This window comes from Macaca thibetana, chromosome 17, assembly GCF_024542745.1.
Source record: "Macaca thibetana thibetana isolate TM-01 chromosome 17, ASM2454274v1, whole genome shotgun sequence".
Lineage (NCBI taxonomy): Eukaryota > Metazoa > Chordata > Mammalia > Primates > Cercopithecidae > Macaca > Macaca thibetana.
In genome coordinates, this window is record NC_065594.1 from 9,747,891 (window position 1) to 9,774,697 (window position 26,807).

At 39.1% G+C, this 26,807-nt stretch overlaps 3 protein-coding genes across 15 annotated transcripts in view; 2 read left to right on the forward strand and 1 right to left on the reverse strand.

Annotated features, from left to right (window-relative positions):
* The window catches only part of ALOX5AP (arachidonate 5-lipoxygenase activating protein), a 734,005-nt gene that overhangs the window by 590,656 nt on the left and 116,542 nt on the right, over positions 1–26,807 (forward strand). The window lies entirely within an intron of this gene.
* The window catches only part of HMGB1 (high mobility group box 1), a 979,364-nt gene that overhangs the window by 145,303 nt on the left and 807,254 nt on the right, over positions 1–26,807 (reverse strand). Inside the window, exon 1 of one of the 12 annotated variants that reach the window (XM_050766929.1) lies at positions 7,703–7,816. The exons of 10 other annotated variants lie outside the window; for them this stretch is intronic. The gene's annotated coding sequence lies outside the window, so the exon portion shown is untranslated. Of the gene's footprint in view, positions 1–7,428; positions 7,817–26,807 lie in introns of those variants that run through there. One more of the 12 variants, XM_050766928.1, reaches the window with a different exon arrangement.
* The window catches only part of USPL1 (ubiquitin specific peptidase like 1), a 39,559-nt gene continuing 20,648 nt past the window's right edge, over positions 7,897–26,807 (forward strand). Inside the window, exons 1-5 of one of the 2 annotated variants that reach the window (XM_050766828.1) lie at positions 7,995–8,269; positions 11,281–11,447; positions 11,967–12,095; positions 18,968–19,607; positions 25,777–25,890. In XM_050766828.1, the coding sequence (XP_050622785.1) occupies positions 11,349–11,447; positions 11,967–12,095; positions 18,968–19,607; positions 25,777–25,890 (982 nt within the window). In that variant the 5' untranslated portion in view covers positions 7,995–8,269; positions 11,281–11,348. Of the gene's footprint in view, positions 8,270–11,280; positions 11,448–11,966; positions 12,096–18,967; positions 19,608–25,776; positions 25,891–26,807 lie in introns of both variants that reach the window. The other variant, XM_050766829.1, reaches the window with a different exon arrangement.

Genomic DNA, 26,807 nt, shown 5'->3' on the forward strand with positions numbered 1-26,807 from the left:
ATTTTCTTGATCCACTCGGCTCTTCTTCTTCAGTCTACTCAATGTGAAGGTGACAAGGACGAAGATCTTTAAGATGATCCACTTCCACTTAATGATGAGTAAATATATTTACTTTTCCTTATGATTTTCTTAGTAACTTTTTTCTCTAACTTACTTTATTGTAAGAATACAGTATATAACACATATGAAATATAAAATATGTGTTAGTTAACAATATATGCTATTAGTAAGCTTCCAGTAATCAGTGGGCTATTAGCAGCTACATTTTTTGGGCAGTCAAAAGTTATATGCAGATTTTCAACAGCATGGGGAAGGAGGGGGTGGGTCCCTAATCCCTATATTGCTCAAGGGTCAATTGTAATAATACCCACTTAAGAATCCATGGTATATATGGTAAGTGCAACAACTCTAGAAGAGAGTGCTAGGAGCTGGCAAAGGAAAGAGAAAACAGAATTTAAAGCAATCTGTAAAGGACATGCAGGGTTTAGATGACGTGGAAGGGTGAGGGAAAACCAACATTTGCTGTGAGGGCATTATTAACTGCCAGACATTGTCCTATGTCTTACCTCATTTAAGAGAATTTCATTTCATACATGGAAAAACTGAAGCTCAGACAGGTTAAATGATTTGTCTGAGGCCACAAAATTAGTTAAATGACAGAAGTGGGATTAGTAGATGTTTTCATTTTATCAGTGAAACTGAGCCTCAGGGAGGTTACATATTTTGTATGAAGTAACAAAACTGGGATTAATATATAGCCAAGTTTAAATGAGATCTGTAAATCTAATGCCTACACTAAAAAAAAAAAAAAAAAAAAAAAAAAAGGGTGAAGGTCTGTATTGCTTAGCAAAACAGACATAGGGAAGCAAAAATAAACTTAAAAAATCAGATTAGACCACCAAAAACCAGTCCCCATTTTAACTTATGTGGCAGAGAACCATATATTAAAGACCACCAAGCGGCTTAAAAATCTCTTTTTAAAAAATGAATCTGTTTTCATTATTCAATAGTTTTTGTCTTAATTGATACATTTACTAAACAATTACTAGCTCCAATTAGCACTCAGTTACAATTCAATCATTAAATTGAACCTCAACTTAGCTGTCAACCTAGTCAAAACAGTTAAAGTGATTTTACAGTCATCCTCAGTTGCAGAAGTATAATATTTATGGCTGGAGTCATTTTATTTTTAACTAATTTTTAAAAAAAGATTGCTTTATAACAATGCGTTATGAGTCCTTTGTGGTCAATACTGCTTTTTTTTTTTTGAGACGGAGTCTCGCTCTGTTGCCCAGACTGGAGTGCAGTGGTGCAATCTTGGATCTGAGGCTCCTGCCTCAGCTTCCCGAGTAGTTGGGACTACAGGTACGTGCCACCATGCCCAGCTAATTCTTTGTATTTTTAGTAAAGATGGGGTTTCACCATGCTGGCCAGGCTGGTCTCCAACTCCTGACCTTGTGATCCGCCCACCTCAGCCTTCCAAAGTGCTGGGATTACAGCTATTTTAAGGACTTTTTAAAAAGTGAAGCTAAACATTTATTCATCCCTATTCTTCATCTATAGGGACTTGTGCTCTATTTTTCTTTGAAGACCAAAGTAAAAACTCACCTTTGTGAGGGCCTTCCTATAATTAAAATTAATCATTTTTCCCCCATAGCTTCTACAAAACATTGCTTGTACAACTATTTAGCACTTACTTCATTCCACCTTGTATGAAAGCTATTTGTTTACAAACATTTCTACTTCTCTTTAGGAATAAGGACTATGCATTATTCACCGTTGTATTCTCCCTGCATTTACGGCAGTCCTTTGCACATTCAATACCCTGTGCATCTCTTCATCTGGCTGTTCATCTGTACCCTTTAAAACATCCTTTATAAAAAACCAGTAAGTGTAAAAAACAAACAAAAAAAAGCCATTGATGAATAATAGGTTTCTCAATAAGAAAAGCATACCAATTATGCATACATCTGAACTAACAAACATGAAGGAAATAGGCTATTTAATACATTGTTTTAAAAGTAGGTTTGATCAGCCATCTAAATTGAAAATTGGGAGCCACCAAGATAATTCATCAACAAATATGCACTATGTATAGTAGACACTATATAGGTGATGGTGAACCAAAGAGATGTCGTCCTTGCTCTCACAGATCTCACAACCTACTATGGGGCCAAGAATACATGTATATGTGTATGTTATACATATATACACACACATACACATACATATACACATACACACACATATGCTGTAAGGAAAACAAATAGGTGGTAACAATTAGAGTGGGGGTAGAGGACAGAGGGCTCCTCAAATAGGGTGGACAGCTTGACACAAGACACTCGAGCTAAGACTCCAAGGATGAAAAGAGTCAGTTCCGTAGAGACAAGGGGACTAGCATTGTCAGCAGGTAGCTGAGGCCCTAAAGGGGAGGGTCATGTGCTGCAATGCCAGCTTCAAGCGAATACAGTTACTAAAACACATCTAACCTTCTATGTGAATGTAGTTACTAAAGCATATCCTCCAACTTTCTATTTTTCTTTTGCTATTGTTTCTACTACCACTTCTCCTTTTCTGGTGATAATTATTTTAAATTTTCTGGCTAAATTAAATGATGGCATGAATTCTGGGGAAACTAAGACTACCTATTTCCAAATAATCCTAAATTCCTTCCAGTCTTTATGACTGATGAATTCATCTTGAAGTGACAACTACGTCCCAATTAGGAAAGAGTGTTTCTTTATATGCACTTAATTTTTTGATTTGGAGGCTTCCTGATTGCTAATCAGCATGTTGTGTGATTACCTCCACAAGTACTTATAGAACGTTATTTTGTCACTGGAAAAACGCTCCGCTGCTCTCTGAAGTTTAGGTTGCTCTGGAGTCTAGGAAGAGTGAATGTACCTAAAGCAGTTCCTAATTACTGGACATTCTCAAATCTGCTAGAGCTACACATCCAATTCTGAGAACACACTGGAAAAAGCCCTGGACTAGAAATGAGAGAATGTAGGTTTTAGTACCAGGTTAGCCACCTTGTTAATGCAAATTTGAGTAAATGGTTTACTTCTTTTAGGCCTTTTGTTTTGTTTTGTTTTGTTTTTTGACAGTCTTGTCTCTGTGGTCCATGCTGGAGTGCGGAGGCACGCTACCGGGTCACTGCAGTCTCTACCTCCCAGTTTCAAGGCATTTTCATGCCTCAGCCTCCTCAGTAGCTGGGATTACAGGCATGTGCCACCACACCCTCGAACTCCTGACTTCAAGTGATCCACTTGCCTCAGCCTCCCAAAGTGCTGAGATTACAGGTGTGAGCCACTATGCCTAGCCTTACACCTTGTTTTCTTATTGGTAAAGTAGAAATATCTAGAAGTTGCGTGCTACACAAATTCAACCATATATGCTTGGCAAAAATTTTTAAAGAAAAATATCAGCTTAAGAGTACTAATTGAGTACATGCCTTGGAATAAGCATGAGCTGGAAAGAACAAACCTGTTGTTACATCACTCATTTCTGTTCTCACATGCCGCTCATTGTAAATCTTGCTCAGTGGCATGATTTTAGTGTTTAAAGATTTATTTGTTTGTTTGTTTAGGACAAAGTCACTACACATAATCTACTTGCTTCATATACATACATATGTATATTATGCATGTACATATATGCTATCAGGGCTCACATGAAAAAACAGCCATTCAGGTGATGTGATTTATCTCATATGCTTACTTTAGAGTCAATAGGGTGTTGACTCCACTATACAATACTGGCATAGAGTACACATAAGTCAAAGTAGACAGGACCCAGCCGTACCATTGGCTAGGGCACAAATACAGTCACATATGTGGAGAATGATGTAAGTAGAAAGGTCTTCATTGCACAATGCTCTTTAATAAAGATCTGAAAAAAAAAAAACACCTAAATGTTCAAAAGGATAGGGTTGATGAAATAATGGTACATTATAAAATGGAAGATTATGCAGCCATAAAAATAAGGAAATACCTTAAATAATAACAGAACAACTTTTAAGGTTAAGTGAACAAATAAGGTACATAATCACCATGCATGGTATGTACCATTTACATAGAAAAAGGGAAGAAAAATAAAATATATATAGTAATTTATTTGCTCTCACATGTGTAAAATTTTTCTGAAAAATGTAACAGAAACTGGTAGCACTCGTTGCTTCCTAGGCAGAAAATGACTTCACTGAGTATCCTTTTGTACCTTTTGAATTTTGAACCATGTGTATAAATGTGTTTCCTATGAACAAAGTGACAAGTTTAGATCAGCAAGACAGCAATTTGAGATGAAATGGGATCACACCCTTAGTAGGAAAAACTTTTTGAAGCAGGTGGTACTTCTAAGAGTAAATACCCACACATGGAATGTTGAAACTGTAAGGAACTTTCCTTAAGACAACCATCTATTCCAAACTCCTCATTTTATAGATCTGTAAACTGAGACCTTAAAAATTCAGTGACTTGCGTAAGGTCACACAGCAGAAGACATGTGATTATATGTTAGATATTCCACTATCAACTTTACACTATTATCATGCCATCTTCTCATTTTCTATGGGCAAAACAGAACCAAGTAAGTTTGGGCTACATTACGAGCTGTCATTTTTTTTTTTTGAGACAGAGTCTCGCTGTGTCGCCCAGGCTTGAGTGCAGTGGTGTGATCTCAGCTCATTGCAATCTCCAACCTCCGGGGTTCAAGCAATTCTCCCTGCCTTAGCCTCGAAGTAGCTGGTATTATAGGCACCTCCCGCCGTGCTCAGTTAATTTTTGTATTTTTTTTTTTTTTTAGCAGAGACAGGGTTTCACCACCTTGGCCAGGCTGGTCTTGAACTCCTGACCTCATGATCCACCCCCCTCAGCCTCCCAAAGTGCTAGGATTACAGGTGTGAGCCACCACACCTGGCTGAGTTGTCATGTTTTATCTAAATTTTAGAGCCTGAAGTATAAACTAACCTTAAGCCCTTAAACTACTAATTTCTTTTTTTTTTTTTTGAGACGGAGTCTCGCTGTGTCGCCCAGGCTGGAGTGCAGTGGCCGGATCTCAGCTCACTGCAAGCTCTGCCTCCCGGGTTTTTACGCCATTCTTCTGCCTCAGCCTCCCGAGTAGCCGGGACTACAGGCGCCCGCCACCTCGCCCGGCTAGTTTTTTTTGTATTTTTTAGTAGAGACGGGGTTTCACCGTGTTAGCCAGGATGGTCTCGAACTCCTGACCTCGTGATCCGCCCGTCTCGGCCTCCCAAAGTGCTGGGATTACAGGCTTGAGCCACCGCGCCCGGCTAAACTACTAATTTCTTATTTGGATCACTATATGGCTACACTTACGAATATGCTGTGCATACCTCTATCATTGCATGTATACAATATGATAGATGCACGATGTGACAGACACACAATATGACACACGTACTTTTGCTATCCTAACATATATGAATTTACTGAAAGAACTAAAATGTCTTCATTTTTTAAATATACACACGCATAGCACAAGTGTGTTGCCAAAAATATTGAATACAGGTTTACAATTCCTTAACTAAAACCCGAGGGTTGGATGTTTTAGAAATAAGAATTTCATACAATTTTTAAGTGTTACAAGGTATATAAACCAATATATAACATCCCACATACCAGGGGCCAAGGACAGCACCCCATAATCAAACATATTAATATAGTTTCAGCAAAACACATGGGATAAAGACTATATACAGCTTCTCAATAGTTCAGGTCATATTTTGCTACCAAATGAATTTTGTTGCCAAGCTTAAGAAGTTTTTGGTTTTCAGCGCTTTCTGAATGTTAGTCTGAGATGTGGGATTACAGACTGTACTCATAGAGTGCTTCTAGAAAGTACAGCCAGTCACTTCGACTCTCATCTTTTTGATGAGACTAGAAAAATAAATCATAGCAAGTAGCTTTTATATTCCATGTTTGGGCCAAAGACTTGTACTGTGGTTAAGGAATCTAAGCAGAAGGCGCAAGAGCTGACATCGTGAGTGGCTAAAATGAGAGGGAGAAAAAAAAGAAAATCCTAATCATGCAGCACTGAACTACTGCAGCCGTTCGTTAGTTATTAATTTAATAAAAGCTTCCTCCCTTTAAACCATGAGTTTATAACTGGAAATAGGTCAATAAAATTTCTGTCCCACACTGCTCACAAGCGGATGGAGGCAATGAGCTTTAATCCCACTGGAAGGTACTGCACTCTGTCTAGGACCAGGATATGTAATAAAAGCATTTCAAATATATAGGAATAAGCAGATATGTATACACTATTCTCAACTTGGACCATTACTCTGTAATATAAACGAAAGGAGTTTTCTAGTCAATCTCTGCTGATCTCCTGTATCCAAGTTCTTCTCTTTATCTTGTGAGTCTCGTACTACCTTTTACAAGGGGAAAAAGCTCTACAGCGAAAACACAGAACACACTAAAATCCTTTCCTTTCTCTTTACAACTCAAGCCCCACCTCCATTTTGTTTCTGTTACTAATTATTTTTCTGAAAAAGTATCAAATTTACACTAAAAGACTAAAATTCAACTTTGCAGACAACAATGTTTTAAAAAATATAATTCAGTTTGGTGATGTTATTTTGCAGTCTTACAATTTCAGCTATATTTTAACTGAACCAATTGTTTTGTTCAATTTATGAGTTAACACTCAGCTAGTTTGTTTTTTACAAATAGTGTATTCCATTCTAAAAATGGAAGTAGCAGTGGTGAGCAAGAAACAACCCTCTGAGTTTTGGCTATTCAGGAGGAAGTACTACTTTCTCCAATTTTAATCACAATTCATAAAAACCTAACTAGCTAGATCTTAAATATACAAATACATTAATAATCTAGTAAAGCAACAGAAAAAGGTAAACTAACCAGCCTATTTTTGTCTGGACAAACCCCAACAAACTCTGCTGGATTCCTTGGCCATTTGCATTCAGAAGTACCAAAAACTAAAATCCTTCTTACTAAATAATTTATTCTACACGAGACTTGTTTCCTCCATACCACCCTACCCAAATTATCAGCATTATTCCAGAATATAATCATTTAGTTTGAGACGACTAAAAAACCCCACACTCCAAAATACCAATTGTGGTTAGTCTGTAAAGAAATGGTCTGAAACTACAAAATGTTATCCTAGGACACATAACCAATCGACCAAAAGGACTTCTGGAATATGCTGCCCCCAAGATTTAGAATGCACAGGCAGAAATAGCATACGCGGTCACGATGTCCCTTAAGCCACATGACCTTCCTACGAAAGCAGAGGCTTAAACTTATCAAATGAGAACTCCCCCTTTCTCTGAAGTTAAAACAAGGCAGGGCAGCTGGAATTAGTGCAGCAGGGACAGAACGGCTGCTGACTAGTCAGAACGGGTCGTGGAATGCAAAGTCCCTGTGCTTTCGCTGCTCCCCTTACCGTGAGAAGATCTGGGAGGGAGGAAAGGAGGAGAAACACCCCAGAATCCTGGTAGAAAAGCCCCTGGCCTCGAAGATGGGCTCTAGGGAGACAGGGAGGGGCAGCTCCGTGTGTGATGACCCTTTGTGAACATGCACTCTGTGGCAGCTTCGGCTCCACCGAGGCTTTGGGAGAGCGGACTACGGATGCCCAGCGCGACCCAGCTGTGAAGGCCACGCCGGCGGAGAGGCTCCATGGCACCTCCGCCGGCTTCGGGAGCCCTTCCCTCTCCCACCTCCGCGGGTCACCCCAGGGCCCAGCGGCTCCCGATCACGCTCGCGCGGACCACGGAACAGCGACGCAGAAGCCGGTCTCTTTCCTCAGCGTAATCCCTCCGCAGCAGGCCGCGCACTAGTTTTAATCACGCCCCACCCCCTGGCCGCTGGCGCCACCTCCGCCACTCGGGCGCTTTCCAGCAGCTTCCAGAAACGTCGCCTCCCCAAACCCAGCCACTCACACATGGCGGGCTCAGCAACCACCGGCCCCGCCCCTGCTCGTCGCCGCAGTCGCAACTGCGTCTGCGGCCACAGGGCGAACAGCCACGCCTCTGCGGAGCGCGACCGGAAGTGCTCACGTCTTCACCTTCCCCGCCACGCCTCCGTTCTTTCAGGCCCTGCGTGCAGCAGGAAGGAGGACTCTTTTGCCGCGGACTGAAGCCGGAAGCCGCCTTCCTAGTGGAAACGCGAGTGGGGGAGGAGCAGTCCGCGGGGAACGTGGGTTGAACGTTGCAACTAGGGTGGAAATCAAGCTGGAACAGGAGTTCCGATCGACCCGGTACCAAGAAGGGGAGTGCCCGCGGCAGGTAACGGAGAAGAGGGAGGGGTTTCTTTCCGCTCTCGAAATTGGGAAAAGAGACAGAGCTGGGATGACCTGTGGGGTAGTCGGCGCGCTGAAAGGATGGGCTAGGCTGGGACGGGGTTCAAGTGGGAAAGAATGATGATTAAGGTATAGAGTTGGACTTACAGATCCGTTTGGGCGCAGAGAGGTGAACGCTGAAGAGAAACCAGAGTTTGTTTTCGTTTTCCAAGGAGCGTGGAGTTGGGCAGGGTTAACGGACCCTGCGCCTCTTGGGGCTTCTTAGGTTGGGTGTTGAAACTTCCCTCCTTTGGTCCTGTTCGTCTCTGATTCAAAATAGTTGGGTTTGGTACCAGACAGGGCTGGGTGCAGAAAGCCGACCCTGTTCTTCGGCTTCCAGGTGGGTTGTGGCCTCGCTCTTGACAGTTCACGTGCCGAGCCTACTCGCTCTCGGAAGGCAAGCTCAAATGGGTGGGTATAAGGCCCCCTCTTCGAACAGCTGTTTCCCTGGGTTTCTCCATTTTGCACACAGGAGTGTGAATTAAGTTTAATTGCATACTTGTTACGATTCCCAGGGCCAGCTTGACACGTTCATTGTGCTATATAACTGGGTTCATGCTTGGCTAATAATTCACATTAAGGCTTCTGGAGTATAAGTGGCCCACAGAAGTATGAAAAGTGGATATTAGAAGAAAGATGCTGGGGGTGAAGTAGAGCTGAGGAAAATAGAACTGGAAAGCTGGGTTGTTTTCACAGTACAGTGAGCTTTAGGTCATAGTACTACCTTTAGGTTATATTGGGCTGTTTTGACGGACTTTGCTGTAATCAGGCTGGAGTAAATAGAGAATTTTAAGCTAAGCATTGACAGGCTTAGACTTATCTTACAGGGACATCATTTTGACAGTGATATGGAAGGGAAAGAGGTAGAGATTTGAGACCTTTCCACAGAACTGTCCACAGAATTTGGTGACTTACTGTGAGGGAAATAAGGAATAGGGAACAACTCAGACTTTCTAGCCTGTGTGTTTCGAAGGATGGAGACGCCCACATTTAAGTGAGATATGGGAAGGAGGAGCAGATTGTTTTTGAAGGGAAGAAGAGCAGCTACTTAGGGTCAAATTAAGTTGTAAAATCCACCCCAGGATTTTGTATTTAAGTCGAAGTGAATTGTATTTGGAAGAAGACCTGGGGAGCTCACCTCTGGTATTTTTTTTATGTCCCCCATATGGACAAATAAACCTCTGGTAGTAAATGAATTGTCTTTTGGGGAATTCTATATATTCAGGATTTCAACCACCAGCCTATCTTTTTCCTGCTGAAATGTTGGGTGACGGAATCAGGAGAGCAGTTTGGAGGCCCTTTATATTTTATAATTGAGAGAGACAAAGAGAAAACCGTTTGATTTGAAAAAGTTTTCTAGGTTCCCTCAGGTAGTTGGAAATTTTCATCAAAAACAGTTTATTCAAGGTACATAGCCTACTAGTTTCCTATTTGAGAGTACCGCAGAATGATACAACGTGTACTGCTTCTCTACGCAGAATGAAGTATAAAATTAGCACCAAATAGTAGCTTTGTCAGGTGCTAAACTTTTTACATCTTTATCTCATTTAATTCTTAGAAGAAACTAATTTTACAAGTAAGTTTCGGGACTAAGATCCGCAGGTACAAAGCCTGCAAAGCAGGAACCATGGAAGTTTGACTCCTACATAGTTCCCTTTTGTAAGTAGATTATAAATAGAACCAGCCAAAGGGTAATAAGTTGTCTGTGCCTAAAAAGAAAGAAAAAAGTTAGCATCAGTAGTTCTCACCAGAAGGGGTGATTTTGCCTACCGGGGGACATTTGGCAAGTCAGGAAACTTTTTTGGCTGTTGGATCTAGAGGGTAAAGGTCAGTGACGCTGCTAAACATCGTCAGTACATAGGACAGCCTTCACAAACAGTTATTTGGTCAGAGTTATCTGTAATGCTGCGGTTGAGAAACGCTGTCTTATGGTTATTTCTTCAGGAATAGAAAATTAAGATTCACTGATACTTTCTTTAAAAAGCAGTTTTATTTTTGAAGTTATTCCTTGGCTTGAAAGGTTTGTGAAGTTTATATAGCTGAACCAGAACAGCATAATTAGCTTTTAAAGTGAATTATGAGCCCTCGATTCCCAGGAGATGGGTGTCATAGAATCATGCATTCGGATTTGGGAAAGACTTATGCCTAGAATTATTTTACAACATTTCTGCTAAGTGGTAATTCTCCTTTGCCCTAAAGGTCTCCTGTATTTGATTTTCCTATAATTGTAAACCCACAATTAAAATGCTCTTAATTATTTTTTGCTTACACTGAGCTCCGGTCTCTCGTAATTTTTACTCTATTAAATGTAGTTCTACACCATGGGACTAAGCTCAAAACAAGCTTGCCACATGTAATTTGTACTAGGACAGTGTTTATATTTTTGTTCTGATAACAAAAGAAGTTAAATGTGGTATAAATTAGATCATTTACAAATAATAATTTGTTAGCAGCTTTTAATAAGTAGTATTGTAGTATTTTTTCCAACTGATGAAGTATTAATGTTCTTGGTAGTTGAAAACAATAGGAATGTATGGAATAGATGGTTCATTGTTTCTTTTGTTCCTGCCAGATAGTGGCACAATGGATCTGGGGTTTTTCTCTGTATAATGCTGGCATATTTGTTTCAAATTGTACATAGACCCTAAGAAGTTAGGTTTTCAAATTCTGGTCAATATAGTTTGCCTTAAATAGTAGCTACCTCTACTACAAGTTTTATTTACTTTGTTCACAAATGAGTCTGTTATGAAAACTGGTCACTGCCCTCTGTTCACAAATTTGCTAGGTTTGTAAATGTAGGTATCATTTTCACTTCAAGATTATAATTGTAGAATATGTTTATTCCAGGACATATAGCTCTCAACATCTACTTAATATATACGTCTTGTAAAATAGCATGGTTCTTTTTTATAGTAAATAGAATTTTTATTTAATTGTCTATTGACTTTTTTTTTCCAGGGTTCATTGAAAAAATCGTTAGTGATATTGACATGTCTCAAGTGACATAAATTAGCCAATGACTCGGAATGATGGATTCTCCGAAGATTGGAAATGGTTTGCCAGTGATTGGACCAGGGACTGATATAGGGATATCTTCACTCCACATGGTGGGGTATTTGGGAAAAGTTAGTGAACTTATTTTTTGCCTGAGTGCAAAGTTTTTTTTTTCCTCTGTATTTTTGAGACTTAAATTCAATTGCGATGTTACCAGTTAACTTCTAAAAAATTGTGTCTTCCACGGAAATCTTACAGTAATGGCGAAAGATTGTTTTAATGTGTTTACCTCTCTGTTTTATTGATACATGAAAGTGGAAATAAAACATAGACCTTATGATTTACTGTTCTTTGAAAATATGGTACATAAATTCTCCCTGGTAGTTGATGTTACTTTTTTTCTTGCAAATAAAATTGATGCTATTCTTAACACTTAACATTTAATATTTAAAACCATAACATAATTATTTTTGGAATAATAGCTTAAAGGCTTATATGCATTTCTTTTATTTGCCATGTTTAAAATATCTTGGCAGGATATTTGTAATAGAAAATTATAATTTTTTTCTGGTTACCTTTCCATCTAACTTTTAATATTTTGATATATTGTAGGAATGTCTATATTTTAATTTGCTTTATTTCTCTTTTAGAATTATGATTCAGCTAAAGTTCCATCAGATGAGTATTGCCCTGCTTGTAGAGAGAAGGGAAAGTTAAAAGCCTTAAAGACTTACCGAATTAGTTTTCAAGAATCTATCTTTTTGTGTGAGGATCTGCAGGTAAAGTATTAATCTTGTATAGTATATATAAGATTTTTCTTTTTTCTTTTGCTTTTTTCTTGTTTTAAAAGTTTACTCATTTTTTGTTTTTTAGGCTGGATTTTTAATATGTAATCTCAGTTTCTAAGTCTGTCTAGTATACAATGTTATTTTTCCACCTACCTTTCCCTTTGCATAAAGATCTTTGTTTTTATTGCCATTTGACTTGAGAGAGGAGAAAATACATTTCAAGTTCTTTTTTTCAACCTTTTGGAGGTCCTTGTTAGCTATTAGCGTATAGTAGTTACTCTCTCATCTCTTTGGTTTATCTTTGCAACTGATGGGAAAAGTTGCGAATCTCTAATGTACCTGGAAGATTGTTTTGGAAATTGGTTAGTCTAAAACCAGTATATATACTGTGAACCAGATAGGGCATAGAATCTTGTAAAGTCTAAAAGACCCTTTTAGAAGCTCTAAATAGCTTTTAAAATTATAGTAATTTGTACCCACTGGTACGGCTTTTATATAGCAGCTCATTAAATTCTATAATACTCCACATTTTATTGTATTTGACAGTTTATGAGACTGTCTCATACACATTTAATTCTCAGAACTTTGCAGGATTTGTATTGCTATTTCATGAATAAGAAAATAGATGGATTTCAGAGGGTTTAGGAACATAAGATCCTGATACGGTGGCAGAGCTGTGGTTGGAATACAGACTTCTAATTTTGGATCTGTTTATTCCAGCAAAAAATTAACAGTTCATCAGAATTACCTAGAGTGCTTTTAATAAATTTCTGAGTATCAACCCCAGATGCTGATTCAGTAGAGTTGGCCCAGAATTCTGTGGTTTTGTAACATTTGAGGATGAGTCTGATCATCAGCCAGCCAGGTTTGGAAAATACTAGACTTAATCACGTGGTTGTTAATAGATACTTATGCTGGGTATAATTTGAAGTAAAGTAATCCCAGGCATGTCTACAAATATAAATTTCTTTATGCATATATTCAATGGTTTTTTTATGAGTGTCACTGTTTGGCATTGTTCCAGATACAATGTTAGGATACAATAATAAAACAAAAATTTCTTGCCCTTAAGGAGGTTATGTCGTAGAGTGGGAAAGACAATAAACAAGTATGTGTTTCTGTGTCATGTGATAAAAAGTGCTGTGGAGGAAAATAAGGCAGTAGGGACTGGAATGCCAAAGTAGGGGGAGTTTGCAATTTTAATTAGGTTGGTGAGGGTAATGCGTCAATGAGAAAGTGAAATTTGAGCAAAAGCCTGAAAGAGGTGTAGAGCAGTGAGCTTGCTAGGCAGGGGAAGCAAGTTCCAGGGAGGCCTTGAGAGAATGGAGGCTGCCTGTGATATTTGTGCTACTGCAATGAAACCAGCAGGGCGATAGAAGGTGGATCAGAAAAATAATGGGGGAGCTGGACCAAGTAGGGTTTTATAGGCCATTGTAAGCTTTCTGGCTTTTACTATGGGTGGAACCGGGAACCATAGCAGAGATGTTGGCAGAGGAGTGACATAAGTTGACTTCAGTGTTAAAAGCATTACTGTGGCTGCACTGTTGAAAATGTATGTAATGGGCAAGACCTAAAGCAGGGAGATTATAGTATAATATGAATTATATTTGGTCCTTGCCTCTGGTTTCTGTCACAGAGCTAAAACTCTTAGAATTTCCTGAGTGACAAGAGTGTCCTGTTATTCATAATGAGCCTGTTTGCTAACACTGGGGTTCATACTAATGTGGTGACTTAGGATGGAGCCGTGGATAGCCTCAGATGGGGCAAGTAGCTGGAAAGCCCACATGATTAGAGAATTAATGAGTGAGAACTTTTAGCCCTACCCACAGGCCTCCAGGAAAGGAGTGGAGGGGCTGGAGATTAAGCTGTATGAAAATATCAAGATTTGGATTTAACGCGTGTCTGGGTTGCTGGAGGGGCTGGTGCCATGTGGAGGTGGTATGCCCAGAGGAAGTGGAAGCTTCATACCTCTTCTGCCCCACACCTTGCCCTACTCATTTCTTCATCTCTATCCTTTAGAATACCCTTTAGGATAAACCAATAAACATAAGTGTTCGTTTGAGTTCTGTGAGCCGTCCTTGCAAACTACTTATGCCCAAGAAGCGGGAGTGGGAACCTTTGTAGCCAGTCAGTCAGATATACTGGTGTTCTGGATGTGGGATTGGCATCTGAAGTGGAGGGAGTCGTGGAACGGAGCCCTCAACCTGTAGGGTCTGACATGGTCTCTAGGTAGATAACATCAAAATGGAGTTGGATTATAGGATACCCATTTGGTGTCCTCTGGAGAATTGCTTGGTGTGGGGAAAAAGCCCCCACACCTCTGGTCACAAAAGTGTGCTGGGAGGATAGAATATATGAAAATTGTCAGAATCCAAATGGAGTAATTTGTGTTCAAAAAAAAAAAAATTCCTGCCTGGTCAGGCAAGTGGCTGACAACTGTAATCCCAACACTTTGGGAGACTGAGGCAGGCAGGAGGATTGCTTGATCCTAGGCAATGGAGACCAGCCTATGCAACATAGTGTGGCCTTGTCTCTAAGAAAAAATTTTAAATTAGCTGGGCATGGTGGTGTGCATCTGTAGTCCCAGCTACTTGGGAGGGGGACTACAGGTGCACAGCACCATACCCAGGAGGTCCAGGCTGCAGTGAGCTATGATTGTGCCACTGCATTCCAGCCAGGATGACAGGGTGTGAGACCCTGTCTCTATTTTAAAAAAAAAAAAAGACAAATAGAGCCAGGAAAGGCTATGAAGAGAGAGCTTTCATGCATAAATACCAAAATATCCCAAAAGACTGCAAAAACCACAGCCTTGCACAAAGACCGTCATCACTTACACAGAAGATACTTCTGCAAGAACATCTGCCCAACAACTGCCTGGTCCAGCCGTGGGCTGGTGTCATCCTTGTTACTGATCCTTGTAGCCAAGGGTAATTATCTCAAAACAAGTATGTGATCCTTCTCATTTTCCTTTAAAAACCTTTTGTCTTCCCTTACCTCCCTGAACACAGTTTACTATGGCATGTGTATTCCCATTGGAATACTTTATTCCTGAATAAATGTCACTTTCTTTTTAAAAGCTTCTTTCTCTTTCTTTTTATTTAGATTGATAAGTAGAAAGGAAAAAAAGCTTTTTTCCTTTTGGACTAGTCAAAGGCAGTTGCAGTATTCTGGGGTATAGGGTGGTGGCAGAGGTGTTGAGGCATGGTTGGAGTTTATTTATACTTTGAAGGTAAAGCCAACAGGATTTGCTGAAAGATTGGAATATGGGTTTGGAAAGAGGAATCAAGGATGGTTCCAAGATTTTTGGCTTGAAAAATTAGAAGAATGGAATCGCTAATTACTGAACTGGGAAGACTTGGAAGAGCAAGGTTTTGGGGAGAAGATCAGGACCATAAGAATAGACAAGTCCTAGTCCTCAGGAGATAGGTTTTTGGCTATTAAAGTTAGATGCACTACATGGATTTTTAGTTTTGCTTGTTTTTTTGTTTTGTTTTGTTTTGTTTGAGAGACGGAGTCTTGCTCTGTCACCAGGCTGGAGTGCAGTGGCACGATCTCGACTCACTGCAACCTCCGACTCCATGGTTCAAGGGATTCTTTTGCCTCAGCCTCCTGAGTAGCTGAAATTACAGGCATGCGCGACCATGCCCAGCTAATTTTTGTATTTTTAGTAGAGATGGGGTTTTACTATGGCCAGGATGATCTTGATCTCCTGACCTCAGGTGATCCACCCGCCTTGGCCTCCCAAAATGCTGGGGTTACAGGCGTGAGCCACCACGCCTGGCCCGGACTTTTGGTTTTTGAAGCATTCTTTTTTAAGTGACAAGGCAAAAAACATATAATCAAGAATTTTAAGTATATACTTTGGAAATGTTAAAAGGAACGTGAGTAATTTATTATTGTTTTTTAAATTTCTAGTCAGCAATAAGAGCCCAATGTACTTTATGAAGTAGATTGGTTTACACCAGGGGTGAGCAAACATTTTGTATGATGCACAAGCAAGGAATGATTTTTATGTTTTTTAAATGGTTAGGAAAATATCAAAAGAAAAAATGCCAGAAAAAATCAAAAGAAAGGCCAGGTGCGGTGGCTCACACCTGTAATCCCAGCACTTTGGGAGGCTGAGGCGGGTAGATTCTTTTGAGGTCGGGAGTTTGAGACCAGCCTGGCCAACATGGTGAAACCCGTCTCTACTAAAAATACAAAATAGCCGGGTGTGGTGGCGTGTGCCTGTGATCCCTGCTACTTGGGAGGCTGAGGCAGGAGAATCGCTTGAAGCCGGGGCAGAGGTTGCAGTGAGCCGAGGTTTGAGCCACTGCACTCCAGCCTGGGTGACAGAGGAGACTCTGTCTCAAACAACAACAACAACAGAACAAAAAAAAACCAAGAAGAATACCCTTTCATAATCAGTGAAAATTAAATGAAATTCAAATTTCAGTGTTCATAAATAAAGTTTTACCGGAACATAGCCATGCTCAATCATTTATGTATTGTTCATGGCTTCTTTTGCATACAACAACAGAGTTGGGTCGTTGTCACAGACTATGTGGCTCATAAAATCTAAATATCATCTAGCCTTTTACCAGTAAACTTTGCTGATCCCTGTGTAAGTCCTCTGAATCAAATTATTTCAAAAGAGTTCTGTTATAAAATTTGGAGTTTACTGTGCTATAAATTGCAAAGAACCATTTGGAAAACCTCTTTTAATCAGGTATTTACATTAAAATGTTCCTTGATTTGTACACTGATATTCAAGACTGGTCCAAAATTATACCAAATTGAAACTCTCAAGTGTTTTTAAACAGTAGGAAGTTTTAACTTTTTTTTTTTTTTTCGTGGAGTAGTCTATCATTCAGCGTTTACTTTGGAACATTTAATTAGTCTTTTTAAAAAACCCATGAAATTTATAATAAAGTTTTTAAATCATTAAGGTTAAGTAATCAAAGAAAAGATTTTTTTGTTTTCTCCATTTGTAAAATGAATACATTATTATTATAATTTGTCTTTGGCCATACCTTGTTGATAATTACTTATATAAGTATAAGAAGACATGATATGTTTTCCTTTTTCCTATTTCACAAGAATGAGTACAGGAGTTTACTTAAGCTGCTCCAAAACTCAGTGAAAGAGACAGGATTAGGTTTTTTTCAGCATTGGATTTTAAATGATACTAGATGGTTGTGCTGGGCTAAAATACTAATGCTTTGTGTATATTTTTATGACTTTATTGAAGACAGCTTAAAAGCTTTATTCTAGTTATAAAAATGATACATGTTCACTGTAAATAGAAACAAGTCAGGTATAAAGAAATACAAATCTTTAGAACATGTGGAAAGAGGCAACACAATTCTATAAAAAGAAAAAATAAAGATAAAAATCTGAAATTGTTAATTTATAAGGGAAAAATCGGGGCAAGGACAAATTATATTCCAGATTGGCCTATGGTGGGAGCACAGATTATATAAAGAAAAGTCAGTGAAGACACTTGCAAAGAGTGTGGGTGGAACTCACTAAGTTTTGCAGTTCTGGGGCCTCTTATGGTTTATTACTGTTTTTTTCTTTCTTTTTTTTTTGATATACATTCCTTTGGAACCAAAGGTTTATTACTGTTTTGAATAAAGTAGAGGTGTAAGTAGGATGCATATACCATGATCTTGACTGCTTGAGATTCACAAAGGGTTTTCATCTCAGGAATTTTTTTTCTGTTAAAAAAATTTGTTTTGATTTTTAAATTGTAAAAAAATTTATCATCTTAACCATTTTTAAGTATAGAGTTCAGGAGTATTAGGTATATCACTTGTGCAGCAGATCTCGAACTTTTTTTCATCTTCCAAAACTGAAACTCTGTACCCATTAAATAACTACTTCCCGTTTTCCTCTCCCCCAGCTTCTGGCAACCATTCTAGTTTCTGTTTCTTTTTTTTCTTTTGAGACGGAGTCTCGAATCTTGCTGTGTTGCCCAGGCTGGAGTGCAGTGGCGTGATCTCCACTCACTGCAACGTCTGCCTGCGGGTTCAAGCAGTTCTCCCTCAGCCTCCTGAGTAGCTGGGACTACAGGGGCACGCCACCTTGCCTGGCTAATTTTTTTTTTTTTTGTATTTTTAGTAGAGACAGGGTTTCACCATGTTGGCCAGCTGGTCTTGAACTCCTGACCTCAGGTGTTCTTGCCTCAGCCTCCCAAAGTGCTGGGATTACAGGAATGAGCCACCACACCCAGCCTACTTCCATTTTATTTTTAAGAAATAAAAGTTTCCAGGCCGGGCGCGGTGGCTCAAGCCTGTAATCCCAGCACTTTGGGAGGCCGAGACGGGTGGATCACGAGGTCAGGAGATCGAGACCATCCTGGCTAACACGGTGAAACCCCGTCTCTACTAAAAAATACAAAAAACTAGCCGGGCGAGGTGGCGGGTGCCTGTAGTCCCAGCTACTTGGGAGGCTGAGGCAGGAGAATGGCGTGAACCCGGGAGGCGGAGCTTGCAGTGAGTCGAGATCTGGCCACTGCACTTCAGCCTGGGCGACAGAGCGAGACTCCATCTCAAAAAAAAAAAAAAAAAAAAGAAAATTTTAAATTCACTTAACATTAGATTTTTATTAAAGCAAAAATATGTTTTCCTTATTAGCTTACTCTTGCGCAACTCAGATTAAACCCTTGATTGTTCAAATTAACCTGAAAAAAATTATTCTTTTGGAGGCCAAATTTTTGATTAAGTAGTTTGTCTCTAAGTTTTTCAAATTTATGTGTATAAATATAACCTGTCATCAAATTAATGCTAAAATTCTATACATGTTTTTCATGATATGAAAACTATAAAACATGAAGTTATTTGAATTTTTATAGTTTTTATCATTTTATTTTTATTTTCCAGTGCATCTATCCTTTGGGCTCTAAATCACTTAATAACCTAATTTCTCCTGATTCGGAAGAATGTCACACTCCACATAAGCCTCAGAAAAGGAAGAGCTTGGAAAGCAGCTATAAAGATTCATTTCTTTTAGCAAATTCCAAAAAGACTAGAAATCATATTGTTACTCATGGTGAACAAGTTTTGAACAGCAAACATAATGGAGAAGTATATGATGAAAGCTCATCAAACTTACCTGATAGTAGTAGTCAACAGAATCCAGTTAGGACAGCTGATTCCTTGGAGCGAAATGAGATTTTGGAAGCTGATACTGTTGACATGGCTACTACAAAAGATCCTGCTACAGTTGATGTCTCTGGAACTGGTGGACCTTCCCCTCAAAATGAAGGATGTACATCTAAACCAGAAATGCCATTGGAGAGCAAATATACATCATTTCCCCAGACTTTATGTGTCCAGTGGAAAAATGCTTATGCTCTCTGTTGGTTAGACTGTATCCTGTCAGCTTTGGTGCACTCCGAAGAATTAAAGAACACCGTGACTGGACTGTGCTCAAAGGAGGAATCTATATTCTGGCGGTTGTTTACAAAATATAATCAAGCAAATACACTTCTGTATACCAATCAATTGAGTGGCGTTAAAGGTTGGTACTAATATTTTTATTTATTTATTTATTTATTTATTTATTTATTTGGAGGCAGGGTCTTACTCTGGCACCCAGGCTGGAGTGCAGTGGCATGATCACGTCTCCTTGCAGCCTTGAGTTCCCCTGCTCAAATGAGCCTCCCACCTCAGCCTCCCAAGTAGCTGGAACTACGTTCGTGCACCACCATACCCAGCTAAGACAGTGAGATGGGGGCCTCACTATCTTGCCCAGGCTGGACTCGATTTCCTGGGCTCAAGCACCCTTCCTGCCTTGGCCTCCCAAAGTACTCCCTGTAGGCATGAGCCACCATTCCAGCCTATTTGTCTTTAATTCTTGAAAACATTAATGTTGAGTTTTGTCTCCCAGCATGTGGGAAAGATGTCATCCGTTGCTTCTGTTTTCTGGAGGCCTGGGAGCAAGGAGCCCGGGAACAGTATCACGAAGCTTGAGATAACCAGTGACATTATCCTGACAGCCCCAAAGTCAGTCTTTTTTTTTTTTAAAGTTCTGGGGTACATGTGCAGAACATGCAGTTTTGTCACATAGGTATCCATGTGCCATGGCGGTTTGTTGCACCCATCAACCCGTCACCTACATTAGGTGTTTCTCCTAATGCCATCCCTCCCCAACCCCTCCACTCCCCAGCAGGCCCCAGTGTGTGATGTTCCCCTCCCTGTGTCCATGTGTTCTCATTGTTCAACTCCCACTTATGAGTAAGAATATGTGGTGTTTGGTTTTCTGTCCTTGTGTTAGTTTGGGTTGGTTCTAAGTCTTTGCTATTGTGATTTTTTTTTTTTTTTTTTTTTTTTTTTTTTTTTTTTTTTTTTTTGAGATGGAGTCTCACTGTTGCTTAGGCTGGAGCGCAATGGCATAATCTCAGCTCACTGGAACCTCCGCCTCCCAGGTTCAAGCAATTCTCCTGCCTCAACCTCCCGAGTAGCTGGGACTATAGGCGCCTGCCACCAGGCCCGGCTAATTTTTGTATTTTTCATAGAGACAGGGTTTCACCATGTTGGTCAGGCTGGTCTTGAACTCCTGACCTCATGATCTGCCTGCCTTGGCCTCCCAAAGTGCTAAGATTACAGGCGTGAGCCACCACGCCCGGCCTAGGCAGTCTTTTTCAAAACTGTGAGGCTGTGCTTGTATCTCTACTTAGCCTGTCAGGATAATAGTGGTTAGTTTTAAGTGTACTGAAAAGCAGAATGAAGAAGTGAATAAAAATCATCCATAATCACACAACCTCCTAAGATCTCTTGTCACCCTAAGGGATATGTTTTTCATTTTATTCTCTGTAAAATAGGATACTTATGAACCCACCTCCCAACGCATGAAGAATTAAGACATTCCCAATAATTTACATTTACCTATGTGTTCCTCTCATCCCATTCTCTGCCTCCCCCAATAAGTAATCATTATCTGAGTGTGTTTTATCATTCCATCTTTTCTCAGTTTTCCTTACATGTATATATCTAAACAGTATACAGTAGTCTCCCCTTATCACAGTTATACTTTTCTTGGTTTCATTTAACCCAAGGTCTGAAAGTAGATGAGTATAGTACAGTAATATATTTTGAGAGAGAGAGAGAGAGACACCACATTCATGTAACTTTCATTACAGCGTATTGTTATAATTGTTCTATTTTATTATTAGTTGTTGTTAATCTTACTACGCCTAATTATAAAACTTGATCATAGGTATGTAGTTAAAGGAAAAAGCATTATGTGTAAAGGGTTTAGTTACTATCCAAGGTTTTAGGCATCCAGTGGGGTCTTGGAAGATATCCTTCTCAGATAATGGGGGACGGATAGTACTGAACCCTGTATATATAGTGTTTTTCCCTATACCTACATAATTACGATCAAGTTTAATTAAGAATAAATTAAATGTGGGCCAGGTGCAGTGGCTCACACCTGTAATCCCAGCACTTTAGGAAGCTGAAGCGGGCAGATCTCCTGAGGTCGAGAGTTCAAGACCAGCCTGGCCAACATGGTGAAACCCCATCTCTACTAAAAAATATAAAAATTGACTGGGCGTGGTGGCACACGCCCATAGTCCCAGCTACTCTGGGAGGCTGAGGCAGGAGAATTGCTTGAACCCGGGAGGCAGAGGTTGAACAATCACTTGAACCTGGGATCACACCACTGCATTCTAGCCTGCCTGGGTGATAGAGTGAGACTCTATCTCAAAAAAAAAAAAAAAAGGTAAAGTAAATGTGGCTCAACATGTTGCTGCCAATTGGAACACTTGTTTCTTATTGTGTCTTCCACCCACAAATTGAATGCTTTTTCCATCTTAACACTTATCAGGCACTGTGGCCATAAGTTTAGCTGTTGAGATGCAACAGCAAAATTAGCACCAATTTCTTTTTCCTTCTTCACAGTTTCGAGGATAAGAGATTTGTTCTTAGCTCTCAGCAACCTCAGCATATGATTTTTTTCTTTAAGTTGAGAACTTTGACTTTTTCACTTAAAGAAGCATTTTACAGCTTCTCTTTGGCGTATCTGAATTGCCAGCATCACTATGCTTGTGCTTTGGGGCCTTTATTAAGTCAAATAAGGGTTCCTTGAACACGAGCACTGCAACACCATGGCAATAGATCGCGTCACCAAGATGGCTACTAAGTGAACCACAGGCAGGGAGTGTAGACAGCTTGGATACACTGGACGAAGGGAAGATTCACGTTGCCAATGGAAGACAGCAGGACAGCAAGAGAGTTCATGATGCTACTCAGAATGGCATGAAATGTAAAGCTTTTAAATTGTTTCTGGAATTTTCCATTTAATATTTTCAGACCATGGTTGACTTCGGGTAACTGAAATCATAGGAAGCAAAACCACGGATGAAGAGGGGCCACTTTGTGTTGCCTAATTTAGTTTGTTGTGAACTTTAAACAAGGGGGTTGTACAGTAAGTCTTATGGGACCTTTTTTTCTTGTAAAAATTTATGGGGCTGCTTGTAGTTGTGGCTCATTGATTTTTCATTGCTATATAATACTTCCATTTTGTAAATATAACAGTATATTCGTCTCCCTGTCAGTGGACAGTTGGTTTTTTTTTTGTTTGTTTTTTTTTTTTGCCATTGTAAATGCTGCTGCTGTGACCATTTGGGGGCAAGTCTCCTGAGGCACAGTATGAGAGTTTCCCTTCTGTATACCAGAGGAATGGAAAATTATAGACTCTCATGTCTAAATTTACAAGATAATGACAGTAGTTTTCCAAAGTGGTTGTACCAATCAGTTCTCCCATTAGCAGTGTATGTAAGAGCTCTTCCTGATCCATATATTCTCCTTGGTTTATTTTCACACTTGAGATTTTTGCTCTTTGATATAAAATGGTCTGTGACCTTGATTTGCCATTTCCACATTTTGAAAAGGTTGTTGGCTCTATGTGTATATATTGCTCATATTTGTTCCCTCTTCTGTGAAATGCCTTTTGTATCTTATCCCTATTTGTTCTATTGATTGTCACGTTTTAATTGATTTGTCTGAGTTTGTTCTTGTATCTTTGTTGCTAGAGTTACGTCAGATGTTTTGCTGAATCTGCTCCCAACTTGCAGCTTGTGTTTTTACTTTTTCAAAGCTATCTTGATGTATAGGGAAGTCTTTACCTTCCCATTTGGAGCTAGTAATGTTTGTGGCCTTTTAAAGAAATTATTGCTATTCCCAAGGTCAGAAAATCATTCACCTATATTTTCATTGAAAAGTTATAGTTTTGCTTTTGACATTGAAATTCCTCTTTCAGTTGGAATTCATATTGATATGTGGTATGAGGTAAGGATCCTTTTTTTTTCCATTTGCATAGCCAGTTTTTGTAGCTCTACTTTATTTTCTCCCTTGGTCTGCCATGCCACCTCTAGCATGTATCAACATTTCATGTATGTGTGCAGCTGTTCCTTAACTCTCAATTTCATCCTCTTGGTTACTTTGTCTAACCCAGCACTCATACTTTTTAAATTATTATGGCTACCTTGTAGGGCAAGAATCCTTACTTTTATTCAGCTTCTTTTGAAGTGTCTTGATACATATTTTTTCTGATCTTACTTGGCCATATATATTTTGGGGACAGATGTGACATCATACCAAGCTTTCTTTGCTTGACATTGTGGGTATTTTCTTATTCATTAATGTGCTAAAAATTTTGAGTTGGTCTTACAGTCTTTTATATGGATCTTATACATTGTTTCCCTGTTGTTAACCATTCAGGCTGTTACTAGTTTTTGCTGTTATGAATTAACACCAGGACAAATATCCATATATCTTTTGAATTCATTACTGACTAGTATCCTAGGAGAGATATTAAAATATGAATATTAAAGGTCTTGCTGAATACAGTTTTCCAGAATGGTTGTACCGATATATAATTCCATTTTCATTATGTAGAAAAAAATACCTCAGTGCTTTCTAACCACCTTTGGTTAGAACATTCAAGAGGTTATGGTTTTGTTAGGTAAGAAATACTTTGTTTCAATGTAGGTTTTCTTTGAACCTTTTTGTATGTGTCAGTCATTTACAGTTTTTTGCAGTTTTTAAAATTCAATTTCTCACAAGCATTTTTGCCTTGACTTTTCTTCTATTTCTGCTTTCTCTAATTACAGGAACCCCAGTGTTAAGTAGGTGACAGTTCCGTTGTTTGTTGCAGAAGAGCAACAGTTCAATATTAGAATTAACTTTCGTTTCATGTTTTTATCTGTTACTAATTTTTTACAGAATAATTTTAGTTTTTATAATCTGGTTGTTAATTATGTGTTTGAGCTGCATTACTTTGCAGTGTAAGTGTTTTTTGGTGTGGTCAAATAACAAAAATTCTGGTTAATGCTTATTTCATATTACAAGCGAATCCAGATATTTTCATTAGGGAAACGTATAAGCAGAGTGCGATCAGGCTGTATGAATTATTTATAAGAGATGTGAGTGAAAAGATCTGTTTGTAGCTTAAGAGTAAGTAGAGTCAGATGCATACGGAGTCTTTTATTCAAAATAATTTTCTTACTAATCTTGGATAGTTTCTTGTCACAGTGATTCCATTTTGAAGATAATAAATATTACCATAAAGAAGTGATCCAAAACATAGATATGTGCCCAAAGGTATTTATCACAATAGTATTTATAATAGTGAAAAAAGAAACAACTAAAATGTTTGGCAATAGGAGAATGATTACTAAAGCAATGTTTCGGCTGAGTATAGTGGCATGCGCCTGTAAGCCCAGCTACTCCGGAGGTTGAGGCTGCAAGATTGCTTGAGCCCAGGAGTTCATGACCAGCCCAGGCAACATAGCAAGACCCTGTCTACAAACACACACACACACACAAACAAGTGCTATGTTTCAGTCACTGTATAATAACTAGCCAGTTTTTTGTTGTTTTTGTTCTGTTTTTGTTTTTGTTTTTGTTTTGAGAGAGTGTCTCACTTGCCCAGGCTGGAGGGCAGTAGTGAGATCATGGCTCACTGCACCCTGTAGAACCCTAACCCTCCTGGGCTGAAGCGATCCTCCTACCTCAGCCTCCTGAGTAGCTGGGACTACAGGTGTGTACCACCATACCCAGCTTTCTTTTTAAGAGATAGGGGTGTCACTCTGTTGCCCAGGCTGGTCAGAGTTTTTAATGAAGCAAATTTGTGTAGACAAAGCAGGATGTGGAACCAAATAAACACTATGTTGCCACTGAAGACCCCTTCAGACTCCTCAAAAAAAGAAGGGAAATATACGAGGTATTAGTTTGGGAAATAATTGTAACTTTATTAAGACTCCTTATAAATTTATCTGTTCCTATGACCTGGCTAAGTTCAATAAAAGTTACACAGAGTGGAATAAATGAATAAATCATTTGTAGTATAAGTAATTGCACATAAGGAGGTAACTTCTTTAGCTGTTTTAGATATAGACATAGTATCTGAAAGGTTATTTTGCTAGACCTGTGATTATATGGGTGAGAAAGGCTTTCCCCGAGATTTTACCCATTAGGTAAGTACTAATGATATTGTGCTGATAACATACATTAAGGGAATATATGGTATACCACAGAGAAAGAATTAAGGAAATTTTGTGTTTTGCTTTTTGTCTCTGTTTGCAGAACTTACTGACTCAGCTTTCATTCTTGGGAATGTCTCAGTTTTCTGTGGCAAGATACACATCGATGAGGAATTGATAATGTTCTTTGTATTTTCTTAGATGGAGATTGTAAAAAACTTACCTCAGAAATATTTGCAGAGATAGAGACCTGTCTGAATGAAGTTAGAGATGAAATTTTTATTAGCCTTCAACCCCAGCTTAGATGCACATTAGGTAAGTAATTGGTATAACTTGCTTGTATTATACTCATCTACCATGTAGAAATACGTACATCATAAGGAAGTATAACACTGTTTGATTACCTTGGATGATCATCTTCTTGGGAGAGAGAATCTGAGTGGTCTGACTTAGGAATCTACCACTGGGTAGGTTATTGTAGGGCAGAGCCGTTCTATATAAATATGCAGGCTGGTGTTCCCCCTCTTGAGAGTGGGTGCTGTTCTCAGAACCAGGAGAATTTTAGGGGCATATCATTAGTTGCTTCTCTAGTACGTTTCCTAGCAGACAGATCTAGCATTTTTAACCTCAATTGTGCATTAAAAAGCACCGAGGGAATTTAAAAGTAAATGCCAATGCTAGGGGCATTTGAATTAGAATCTCAGGGATGGGGCTCAGGAAATCAGTAATTTTTAGAAACCCCACATGATTGTTACATGTACACAGGGTTTAGAATCTCATCTAAACCAACCATAGTAATTCTGTTTCCCTACCGTGATTGCTTTAGGAATGGACATGTGGTACAGTTTTGGCCAGTGGATATTAAGAGAAATATGCTGATGGCATTTTGAGAAAGCTTCCTCGCCTTTAGAAAGGGCACAAGGATGGGACCTCTTTGTTCTCTGTGACTTGGTTTTTGGCCTGTGGGAGTGGTGTGCAGCAAGTGAGTTAGAGTGTCTGACCAAAACTTTCTAAATCTTTTTAGTATTACAGAAAGGAGCTGTGGGGTTTCTTGTTTGTTTTTGTTTTGAAAGGGCTTTTTGTTTTATTTTCCTTTTATCCTTGTATTAACTCTTCTAGTAATGTTAGAGTAGCAGAGTACGATACTCCCTCTTAGTAATTACCCATATTATGTAAAGTATCAGTGCCTTCTAGTTTTTCTCTCAATGAGTGACATTTAACTTATATTAAAA